The sequence below is a fragment of the Oryza glaberrima genome, chromosome 2 (genome assembly GCF_000147395.1).
Source record: "Oryza glaberrima chromosome 2, OglaRS2, whole genome shotgun sequence".
Lineage (NCBI taxonomy): Eukaryota > Viridiplantae > Streptophyta > Magnoliopsida > Poales > Poaceae > Oryza > Oryza glaberrima.
Window position 1 is genome coordinate 23182520 of NC_068327.1, and position 12681 is coordinate 23195200.

At 43.8% G+C, this 12681-nt stretch overlaps 1 protein-coding gene across 1 annotated transcript; it reads right to left on the minus strand.

Annotated features, from left to right (window-relative positions):
* Nucleotides 1–11007: 11007 nt before the first annotated feature.
* LOC127763548 (chitinase 6) lies at nucleotides 11008–12038 on the minus strand. Its single transcript, XM_052288286.1, has 2 exons — nucleotides 11599–12038; nucleotides 11008–11510 (listed from the first exon to the last, which is right to left on the minus strand). Exons 1-2 carry the CDS (start codon nucleotides 11999–12001, stop codon nucleotides 11098–11100), a joined length of 816 nt encoding a protein of 271 aa, XP_052144246.1. The 5' UTR covers nucleotides 12002–12038; the 3' UTR covers nucleotides 11008–11097.
* Between the last annotated feature and the right edge of the window lie 643 nt (nucleotides 12039–12681).

Sequence of the window (12681 nt, forward strand, 5' to 3'; positions counted from 1 at the left end):
TAACTCATAGGAGGCATATTCCCTCTGACTAGCTAATTCTTGCATTCCAGATTGAATCGTAGAATTAAACATTAAAATCCATGAAAATTCTTAAATACCAAATTAGGACGTTGAATGCAATTTGTAGCTTTACATTTCTACCTCTGAAACCATGATTCAGATGTACAAGCTGTTCGTGACGGAGGAGTCTCCTCTCACGTAAAGTCAGAGGAACTTTATCACTGACATGTGGGACCCATAAAGGTTGGGCTCACACATCAGTAACCCACGTCTCTCTGACTTTACGTCAGAGAAGCACGATCGGTCTGTGACACTGGAGCCGTGGGGTGAACAAATATGATACGTCAGATAAGCACGATCGGTCTGTGACACTGGAGCCGTGAGGTGAACACTGGAGCCGTGGGGTGAACAAATATGATACAGTGGTATGCACCAACAAATAGAAGAATTGTAACATCCTGAAGATCTATATACAGAACCCTCACAAATTAGATATTACACTTGGACCAATCTGTTCGTTCTTGGTAAGTGGTTAACAGAACATTTTTCGCATAACATGAGCGTCTGCAATCATGCTGACAGGTTTGCCAGAATGCTGATAGCAGCAGCAGCAGCAGCAGCAGCAGTTCAGCGTCTAACATGATCAGAAGGTTCACGGCCAAGAACACACGCTTTATAACTGCATGCTGTAAACTGTATATAGTCACAGAATCACAACTTCACAAGTTAGAATACGGACGGACAGGCTTTGGTCACCCTATAATATGCCCGCATATCGTTCTCGCAATGCTTGTTAGCTCATTATCCGCTTGATTTTGTCAATGCAACTGCAAAATGACAAAGTGTAACTGTGTAAGGGGTCTATGTTATGTGTTAATGTGGGGGTGGGAATAATCCGACTGGCCCAACACGCGTGGCCACGCATTAGGAATAAGTTCACTTCAGATCCTTTAATTTGACGGTAAGTTCCATTGTAAATTTTTTATTTTATTTTAACCGGATACTCATTGATATGTAGGGGGTAAGTGGGTCAGCCGCGAACCCACTTATAGGTCAAAATAAGCGGGTTCGCGGCTTATTTTAACCTATAAGTGGGTTTCGCGGCTTAGCCACTTACACCCCTATTGATACGTGGGTCTCACCATTTCTTATGATTGTAAGTACAAGTGTGCCACATAAACACCACGTCAGTCGAAAACCGTCATCCAAGCTATTTTGGGATCAAGTTTATATTGGTTTTAAAGTTAAAAGATGTGTTATATATGTTTTTATTTTGGTCCAGAGATGAATTTCAGACTCAGTGGCGGGACCTAAAATGAACTTATCACTACTACAAAAATGATTTTTCTGTATGAGGCCCCATCATTTTTCCATGCGGACCATAACTAGTGGCGTCTGCAAGAATCGAGTGTTATTTTCCCATACGGCTGCTTAAGTGGCTCGTATGGAAAAATCGATTTTTCTATACGGGCCACTTAAGAAGCCGTATGCGAAAATAAAATTTGAAAAATTTGAAAATAGTGTATCTCACTCATATGAACTCCAAATTGGATGTTTTTTTCTAAATGTTTCTAAAATAATGCTCTATCATGTTATTGTGTTCTTATTTGGTATTATTTTGGCTATTTTTTCTTGTGACTTTATTTTATCAATTAAAAATTTGGATTTCAAAACTTCAAATAATATTTTGAAGAGTAAATGATTTCATCTGAAAAAATCATCGATAACAAAGTTGTATAACTCATATAACTTCTATTTTGGTCATTTCTTCATCCGAGAAAGTGATTTGTAAGATTGTTCACAAAATGTACAAAATGTACATCTCTTATGTACTTTCTATAAAACTATATAAGAGATGTACATTTTGTGAATAATGTTACAAATCACTTTGTCGGATAAAGAAATGACCAAAATAGAAGTTATAGATCTTGATGAGTTATACCACTTTGTTATTGATGAATTTTTCAGTTAAAATCATTTTGTATTTGAAAATGTTGTTTGAAGTTGTCATATTTTGAAAATTCAAATTTAAACTATACAAACAAAGTCATATAGAAAAATGACCAATACAAAAGTTGTAGATCTTGATACAACTTTGTTGTTGACAACTTTTATATTTGAAATCATTTACTATGTGAAAAAATTATTTGAATTTCTTATATTATAAAGTTCAAATTTTATATAGTTAAATCAAACTCGGATAGAGAAATGACCAAAAGAAAATTGGTAGATCTCAACGAGTTCTACAACTTTGTTTTTGACAACTTTTTCATTTGAGTTCATTTAATATCCTAAAATTTGATTCGAAGTTCTCATATTTTTAAATTAATTTTTTAATAACTATTTTCGCATGCGGTCCACTTAAGGAGCCGCATGCAAAAATCACTTTGTCGGATAAAGAAATGACCAAAATAGAAGTTATAGATCTTGATGAGTTATACCACTTTGTTATTGATGACTTTTTCAGTTGAAATCATTTTGTATTTGAAAATGTTGTTTGAAGTTGTCATATTTTGAAAATTCAAATTTTATATTTGAAATCATTTACTATGTGAAAAAATTATTTGAATTTCTTATATTATAAAGTTCAAATTTTATATAGTTAAATCAAACTTGGATGGAGAAATGACCAAAAGAAAATTGGTAGATCTCAACGAGTTCTACAACTTTGTTTTTGACAACTTTTTCATTTGAGTTCATTTAATATCCTAAAATTTGATTCGAAGTTCTCATATTTTTAAATTAATTTTTAATAACTATTTTCGCATGCGGTCCACTTAAGGAGCCGCATGCAAAAATCTATTTTCGCATGCGGCTCCTTAAGTGGTCCGCATACAAAAATACCACCCCAATTTCATCTCCCTCCACTCTCTTTTCCCTCCCACCACTTCAAATTTTTTTAACTCATCTCCTCTCTCTCCCTCCTCTATTTTTTACCCTCCCCCTCTCTCTCTCTTTCTCTCCTCTCCTCTCTTTCTTTTATCCTCTTCCTCTCCCTCTCCGAGAGTGCCACCGGGCAGCAATGCGTCGGCGGGCGGCGGATCCAGCGGCGCCGCCCTAGGGAGCGGCTGCGGCTACGGCGACGGCCGGCGCGCAGCGGGGGCGGCGGATCCGGCGAGTGGGCGGCGTCGGCGACCTAGCTCGGCGGCAGGGGTGCGGGTGAGTGGGCGGCGTCCACGACGGCTGCGATGTGGCGATGCGGACGGCGTTCACGGCGTCCACGATGTGGCGATGCGGGTGACGGCGGCGATCCGGCGAGTGGGCGGCGTCCACGACGGCGACGACGCAGGCGGTGGGCATCCTCCCGCCCGGATCTGGCGGCGGGAGCGGTCAGCGACGTGGTCGGCGGCGACGGACCTCCTCCCGCCCGAATCTGGAGGCGGCGGGGCTGGCGGGCGGTGGCGGATTTGGAGGCGGCTGGGCTGCCCGGATCTGGAGGCGGCGGGGGTGGCCGGCGGCGGAACCGGGGCGGGCGGCAGCGGGAGCGGCCGACGATGATGCGGGCGGCGACATGGTCGGCGACGGCGGGCCTCGGGCCACCCGGATCTGGAGGCGGGGGCGGGCGGCGGCGGGAGCGGCCGGCCGGCTAGGGTTTCCTTTTTTTTTAATTTTATTTTTTTCGCGATTTTTTCTCTTTGCATGCGGTCGGTTTAAGCGCCCGCATGCGATTGCCCTGGCCGCATGCAAAAATCGTGATCTTTACAGACGATTTTGCACATGCAGTCGGGCCAACCGCATGCGAAAATCCTTTTCGCCACGCATGGAAAGACCTGTTCTGTAGTAGTGTATACTGCACGTGTTGCAAATCTGAGGCAGATCGGTGCGGATGGCTGCAGGTCAAAGTTGGACTGGTTGAGCAGCTTGGCAAGTTGGCATGCGGCGTACCATCACAAAGAGGGATGTGAGTGGAGATGATCAGCCATGTGCGTGAGTGGCCCTGTGACCGTACCTTCTCTTCTCGGCTGCACTCGCACCGCCAGCCGGACGCGGAAACGGAGCTCACCGTTAACTTGCCGAACGTTTCCACTTGGATATATAATCCTGGTCTTACTCTTACGCTTTCGTTTTCAACTCTCGTCGGCAGGCCCGTCCTAGCCAAATTTTAACTTTTAAAGATTAGTGTTGAGCAGTTTTCTTTTTATCATTTTTTTTAAGTCGCTAAGAGCAAGTTTAATAATATAGTCCATTACTAGCTCCAATTTATCTATAGCCAATTTAATAGTCAATTCATACAATAGTTGCTTACTATACTATTAACATATGGTACCATCTGTCATACACATATTGTGTATTAAAGTCTGTGCTACAGCTGGTTACAAATCTATAGTCTGCTGCTCTTCTCCCTCATCGTTTATCTCATTAAAATATGTTTATAGCTGGCTAAAAGTTTGTTATTGTACCTGCTCTAATAATAACACCGTAAGATATTTTTTTATCATAAACTATTTTTGTTTCTTGTTCGTATTTCTACGACTTAGCCGTAACTTAATCAGTCCTAGTTTGTCATAAGCATCTGAAGCTTCGCTATTACTTCTGCTAGACGTACGACTCTAACATGCAGCCATAGATTAACTAAAGGAAACCGTTGATCAAATTTAATCAAACGTGAGTTATACGGTTGGGCCATATGCATAGTAATTTCCTACTTCTATATGTTACATATTTTAAATGCAAAGACGGTATTATACGACCATTATATTTCTAAACAGCTGATCAACCGTATTTAAGAGGCCCTGCATTTTTCAAGAAAATGGACCGCGCTAATTTTTATGACCACCTGTATATCGCCTACTCCTCTGGTTCTATATTAATTGACGTTTTAAACAAGATTGAGATTGAACTTTTATAACTTTGACCATCATTAACTTTGAATATATTTAGCTTAAAGAAACTAGAAAAACATATATAGATTTGTCTTTCAAAACACTATAATAAAAATAAACGTGCATTTATTTATTGTGTATATTATAATAGAAAAATAAGGTAAAAGGTATATTTTGTAGAGCGTGTTATTGTCCAAAGCGTCAATTAAAATAAAATCGGAGATAGTAGATGGCAGATCTATTAATTTGGCCATCCTCGACATTGTCATCCATCCATGGTCCAAACTCCGTTTTTAATTTATTTTTCAATTCTTGAAGACTCATTTGTTTGTCTTTCTTTTAGTTTGACTGTTCGTGTTCCAAAACGAAACCCGTTAACAGTAACGACGAGCAGAGTACAGGCGTATAAAATAATACGGTGCTAGCTCATGCGGCGTTTTGAGAACCTAAAAAACAATCAAACAAATAGACCACCACCTATGCGGGGCCATGTGCACGGGCGCAAGGTGGTCAACGGCAAACCGGGCCCCCACGTGAAAATGGCCCATATGCGCCATGCGCGTGTACGGGTTAGTTAATTCCGGTATTGTATCGCGGCACGAAATGCGTAATCTGCGTCCTCCTCGTGCTCTGCTCCGGCCGGAGAAAAGCCACACCTCCCTAGGCCCCTAGCTAGTCCCGTCGTCGGGCGCCGTAAACTAACAAAATCCCCCGTCCTCCGAGCCGCGACGACGACGAACCGCTCGTACACTACGCCGCCTAGCTTGCCCGTGTTCGCGCTCGGCCAACTCCGTGGCGCCGCGCGGATGCAACTACTGCGCTGCGAGTGTACGTACGTACTGTGCAAACAGTGCAAGCGTATGCAGCTAGGTGCAACGACGACGACGACCGCGCGGTCGCGTGATTTCCTTCGATCCCGGCGCCGTCGCCGCCGACGACCTCTACAGTGTCCAACCGTACTGCAGCTACTATATGTGCTCCGAATCTACAGCGAGCCCTGCAACTGGACACGCAGACAACCCAGACACACTCGCTGTAGCTACTACTCTAGCTCGTTTAGTTTGGTTGAAACGACAGTGTGCATTTTAATAGGCACGAAATCTGTAGCCTTGGTTTCATGTACTCGATCGCCATGCATGTGCCTCAGACTTTGCTCTCGTGAAAAGATGAGGGGAGTTGGCATCCTCCCCCGGTTTTGTTTTCGCGCTACAATTAATACGGGCGAACTCACGGATCACAGAACCGTTGTATGCCGACAAAACACTCGAGTTTTTATAACAGATCTAAATTAATGGTCTACTCCACTCCGCAATCAAACAAAATCAATACCGGAGTAGTTCATATATCTGTGATAGTGACAGTGTGACCTTGTGTGTAACTGCAAGGCCAAAGTAGCGTTCGGCGCTATAGTAGCCGGAACAGTTAATTAGTTGCATTGCTTTGGTGCATGCAGAGCTATGGAGTCGGCGGCAGCACGGACGACGACGACGTCGGCGTCCGTCTTCGTCTTCCTCTGCTTGCTGTTCGCCGTGGCGGCGCTGCAGTGCGCCGCCACCGTCGACGCCGCGAGGCAGCTGCGGCCAGCAGCTGACGACGGTGGCCGCCGGGCGGCGCCGGCGTTAGTCCAGAGCCAGGACGCGGCTGCGTACGCCACGCTGCGTGAGAGGTCGCCGGCGAGGTCGACGACGACGGTCATGGCGTGGACGGCGCAGCTCCCGGCCGGGCCGAGCCAGAAAGGCCCCGGTCACTAGCTAATTAAGCTGGAGATGAGACGTGCGTGCATGCGTATGTATGTACGTGCAAGAGGCGAAGATAAGAGAGCTCCCTTTGCACGAAGAGGTTTTTTCCCCATGGTTTCGTGCATTTGGAAGAAGCTGTCCTGTCGTCCTGATCGGGTTCTGTCGTTTTTCCTTTTTTTTCTTTTTTTTTCTTCGGTTTCAATTGCTTCTCTTCCTTTTTGTAGTGATCCAGCTGCTTTTTTCTGCTGGAACAATGTGAGAAGCTTAAGGTTACCTTGCCTATTGGAGTAATTGTGATGCCAGATCCATCTTTGTTCTGTTTTTAACATGCATTATATTTCGTTTCACTCGACATATATAGTACTTTCTCCATTTCATAATGTAAGTCATTTTAGCATTTCACACATTCATATCATTCATATTGATGCCAATGAATCTAGACATATATATATCTATCTAGATTCATTAGTATCAATATAAATGTGAAAAATACTAGAATGACTTACATTGTGAAACAGAGGAAGTACGTATTTTTTTTAGAAAAAAGAAAAACTTATTAACACGTTTTAATAGTAGTAACTTTATGCTATTGCTATATAGGGTCGACCTTTAAATTTGGCACCTATTTCTTGGCAGGAATTCACCGGCAAAAGCTAGCCGAAGTTAACGCGACAACCGACAACTAGCAGATAACTTGGGGTTGTTGTTTGGTTGGGGCCGTATGTTGAGGAGCAGGAGATTCCTGCTCACGAAATGCTTGTTGCACTTTCAAAGTTGACATTAGACATGCATGTAGATAAGCTGCCATAATAGCACAAATTAACAGTAGGAAAGCAAAGTTAACCGGCCGGTGAACGCAAGTTCAAATAAAATAGCCTTGGCTCAGTGTTCATTTCGAACAGCGACCGGCGCCCTATTCTGAATTCGAGTTGGGCCGTTTCGACATTCCCTCTTCCATGGCCCATTTGAATGCGCTGAATTTTCTGGGCTCGAGTTATTGGGCCAATTTTTTTTTTACAAATTCTTTCCTCTGATAATAACTCTAGTTCTAGCTCGATTGAACATGACAGTGAATTACTCCCTCTGTCCCAAAATATAAGGGATTTTGGGTGGATATGATATATCCTAATACAATGGTAAGGAAGCACATCAGCTTTTACAATACTATAACATCGAATATATATCATTGAAAAATTGTCCATTCCTATTGTAGAAAAGGTAAAACTAGCATGGTATGGTTTTCACTGTATAACTAAATCACCGTCATGTTGGGGATGGCGGCGGAAGAAGGTGCGAGACGGCCATGGATAGAAAGGTGCTCTCTGCCGTGCCCATCATCGTTCCTTCCGTCGAGCTCATCGCCAAGCCATCACCTCTGGCTTCGCTCTCTGTCTAGGGACGAGGAAGGGGAAAGGGCGGGGCGGTGACCTCATCGAGCGTCTCATGCACCTGATGCACACGCGGATGTAGCGCGCTGCATCAAGCGGGGCAAGATGAGTTGTAAAGCTCGATGTTAGAGTGTGTTGCCTAGCCCATCTATTGTGGGCCACCGATGTTATATTAGGCCTGCTCCACCACAGGTCTAACCGGAGTCACAACTTTAGGTCATGGGCCTACACAACCCGAAAGACTTTGTGTTGTGTAAGCCTAAGACCTAAAGTTGTGACTCCGATAGACCTGTGGTGGAGTAGACCCAATGTGACCTGGGTGGCCCATAATATGTGGACCGGGCTGCGCACTCTAATACTCGATTCCTACCTTTCTGCTCAGCGTAGCTGGGAGGACACTTTTGCATCGTCTCGTCCTAGCTCGCGGGCTAGTGCATGACTAATTTATATGGCCTAATGTGAGTCAGGCTTCGTGGATGCAACCAAACACCCCACAACTAACAAAATACATATAGAGAAATTGTAGATTATAGCCTTATAATTGTAGGAATGATATACAATTTTTTCTTTAGATAGTGGAATATAAAATCCCGGTCTTTGCTCAAGAGAACTACAGCCAATTATTGCATATTAGCACTCAAACAAGAGTGTAGTTCAACAAATCATTGAGAACACCCCATGAACAAAATAAGTAACGAAACTAAAATAAGGAGAACACATTATTGAAGTCTATTTGTGAATCTCCAACTATAATTGACAAAAAGTTGCATAATTGTCGTCTCAAGCTTGCAACATGTAAATTTTATAAACTCTCCGTCTTCTTCAAACTTTTGTAGTTGCGCCCAGTATCAGAGCCAATATGTTGCCCTGAAAATTACCTGCCTATAAGAAATGGATGGTGATTTATCAAAAACCAAATCATTCCTGCTCAACCACAGAGCCCAACATATTGCAGAAGCTCCTACAAGTACAAGCTTACTCCTTTTCTTGTCTACCCCAAAAGCCAACCATAAAAAATGTGGGTTATACTACTAGGAAGGTATAAAGAAAAGAGAATTGGACTGCTCTCCATAAAAACTTTGCATAATGACAATCTATAAAAAGATGTTGGATAGATTCATTTTTCATGCAGAAACAACATCTCAAACTACCATTCCAATTCCGTCTTGCTAGATTGTCTTTAGTTAACACGACACCTTTAAGCAAATACCACATAAAGATCTTAATTTTAAGCGGCATCTTGAGCTTCCAAATTATCTTGTTTCTCTCAATATAGCTATTATTAATTAAAGCAAGATACATTGACCTTACCGTGAACATACCATTCTGATTAAAGTTCTATTTAAAACAATTAGATGAGTGATTCAACTGGATATGAACAATAGAAGCACACAAATCATGCCAAGAAATAAGATTCTGCCCCACTAATGCTCTCCTAAAAGACACATTAAGAGGAACAGAACTCATAACACTAGCAATTGAAGAACATTTCCTTTGGACAATGGTATACAAGGAAGGATACTTATCTTTAAAAGGCAAGTTAACTAACCATTTATCTTCCCAAAATCTTATTTGTTCCCTATTATTCATGAATCCAAAAACTCATATTCAAGAAAGTATCCTTAACTTTCATTAGACCGGACCAAAAATGGGAATCACCTTCTTTCCTAACAACTTGGGTTATAGACTTATTATAAAGATATTTTCTCTTCAACAAGTCTTGCCAAACCCCTTCTTCATTTATTAACTTAAATAACCATTTACTCAACAAGCATTTGTTTTGAATTTCCAGGTTATGAACCCCCAAGCCGCCTTGATCTTTGGGCTGGCAAATAATATCCCATCTAGTAAGTCTGTACTTTTTCTTATGATCATCCCCTTGTCAAAAGAAGCGTAATCTATAATAATCTATTTTTTGAAGAACCCCTTTGGGAACCTAAAAAAAGAAATCATAAACATAGCTAAACTTGAAAGTACATAATTAATTAACACTAATCTACCCCTAACAGACATATGCTTACCTTTCCAACTACTAAGTTTTTTCTCAATTCTTTCTTCAATAACTTTCCAGTCTTTGTTACTAAGCTTTCTAAAATGTATAGGAATACCAAGATATTTTACAGGAAAAGCACCTAGCTTACAACCAAAGATATTAGAGTATTGATCATAATAATTCTTTGCTTGACCAAAACAAAATAATTCACTTTTGTGAAAATTTATTTTCAAGCCAGATAGCTTTTCAAACACAGATAAAATCAGTTTCAGATTCTTTGCTTGCTGTAAATCATGCTCCAGAAAAATGATAGTATCATCCGTATATTGCAAAATAGATAAACCATCATCCACTAAATAAGGAATCATCCCATTTATAAAACCAGCATCTTTAGCTCTCTTAATTAGCAATGCAAGCATATCAGCTACTAAATTAAAGAGAATTGGAGATAAAGGATCCCCTTGCCTAAGACCTTTTAAAGTTTGAAAGTTATTACCAATTTGATCATTAACTTTAATACCCACATGACCCCATGTATAAAAGAAGCTATCCACTGATACCATTTAGGAGTAAACCTTTCATCCTCAAAGTCTGTTGAACAAAAGGCCATTTAACCTTATCATAAGCTTTTTCAAAGTTAATCTTAAAAATTACTCCACTTTTATTCTTGCGATGCAGTTCGTGCATAGTTAACATACTATATATTGAGCTTATTAACATACTAGAATACTCTCAAAATTGCAAATATGGGTGATGGCCATCGTAAATAGTTAAACATATATATGACACAAAAGTATCTCAAGTATTTATTGTACACGACTTAAACTTCTTACTAGTCATACTTACTTTCCATCGTATACTTGCTGCACACTCTCGGTGACTCGGTTCAAACAGATTAAGACAGCTTCCCCAACGAAAAGATCTTGCATGGCGGAGAAATATCCAAAAACACAACAAACAAACAAACAAGTCACGTGAAAATATTCAGGAGCCACAAAATTTGACTGAGACGACAAAGAAAATCTGTCCACGGAAATATATATACTCCTATGCCGCAAACACCGTTGACGTAATGCAATACGATTTTATTTGACTACTTATGACAATTATTATTCGTACAAAATCACATACATAGCATATGTCAATCCCTGTAATTAGCAGGTGAGGTTGCTGCCGGGGTCGACGCCGAACTGCTGGCAGAACTGCTGGTAGTAGGCGACGCGGTTGCTGACGGCGGTGGGGTTCTTGCCGTCGCACTCGAGCGCGCCGTTGATGGCGCGGATGGTGGCGCCGAACCCCTGGCCGGAGACGAAGGCGTCGTGCACGTTGTTGGTCCAGTACCAGAGCGCCGTCTGGAACGCCAGCACGGGGCTCCTCGCCACCGCGTCCGGGTCGCCCAGCCCGTCGAACCCGATGCTCTGCCCCGCCGGCCCGTAGTTGAAGTTCCACGAGATCTGCAGCGGCCCGCGCCCGTAGTACCCCTTCCCCGCCATGCACGGCCACTGCGTGCTCGTCTCGTCGCAGTAGTTCTTGCTCGGTCCGTCGATCTCCTCGATGTAGCAGAACTCTGCAACAACGTTATCGTCATGTTAGGTATACCGTGGTCTCTACTGGTAGTATTATACTGTATGTTGTTTTTTTGTGTTTCTGCTTACTTATGGTCTCGTGGTTGGCGTGGGCGAAGAAGGCGGCGATCTCGCGCTTGGAGTCGTCGACGGAGCCGGTGCGACCGAAGGAAGGGTAGCCACCGGCGGCGGTGAGGAAGGCGTCGCGGGTGTAGAAGCCCTTGGCGGCGCAGCCGTCGTCGGCCTGGGCGACGAGCGCCGCGAAGAACTCCGGCGTGACGATGCTCGCCACGGACACGTCGTTGGTGGCCGGCACGTCGCAGGGGCCCGCCTGGCACCCCGTGCCGCAGTAGTCGCTGCCGGTGCCGCAGAACCCCCACTTGCTGCAGCACTGGTCCGACGCGCACCCGCAGCTCTGCGCCGCCGCCGTGCTCGCCGACACGGCCGCCACCATCGCCAGCACGACGGCCAGCAGCGAGAGCCTTCGCGCCATGGCTGATGATTGGTTCGGTTGGTTACTATGCTGTGACTTTAATTGTGATGTCAAGCTTCCGGTGGCTCGTGTGGCTTTATAGAGCTGACAGGCGATGCATGGATGAGGAGTTGAGGACAATCGATAACGACCGGCAAATGCATGGTCTGACTTTGGGCGCGAGATTGTTCAAACGAGGACCGGTTCAAATGCGTTGACGTCCACGTACGTACGCCGGCATCTGCACGTTCCGGTTGGATGGTGGCCGAACCGAACCGCGTCCACTTGTGTGGACTAAATCGCTCATGTGCGTGCCGTTGGTTCACTCCTACTGGATATATTTCGTAGGCAGGACGAACTAGTGGATATGGGCATCTAGAAGTAGAAACGTCGTCGCAGGTGTTTGCTGCGCGCGACGTAGCCATCGACGTTGAACTTTGCCGACTTCATGTGTGCCGTGCGTGCGTACGCGATGCGAGGATCGGACGCGCACATGAGGTGAGCTCCGTTGCAGCGCGCGGCGCGGCGGAAGAGCCGCGCGCGCGCGGGAGAGGGCAACCCGTTTCGTGCAGGGCGAAAATAGGAGGGGGATTTTTGTATTTTTTTCAGCGAAAATTCATGCAAGTTGATCACGGCGACGAAATTCCCCTAGAGACGAGAGCACCATGTGCAGAGAAAAAAAAAATTGCAAGCCTTGGATT

Excerpts from the sequence above, each read along its gene's own strand:
- LOC127763548 (XM_052288286.1), bottom strand. The coding sequence starts at position 12,001 with ATGGCGCGAAGGCTCTCGCTGCTGGCCGTCGTGCTGGCGATGGTGGCG. Across the intron at positions 11,511-11,598 it reads CGCCAACCACGAGACCATAA|AGTTCTGCTACATCGAGGAG; the intron begins GTAAGCAGAAAC and ends ACGTTGTTGCAG.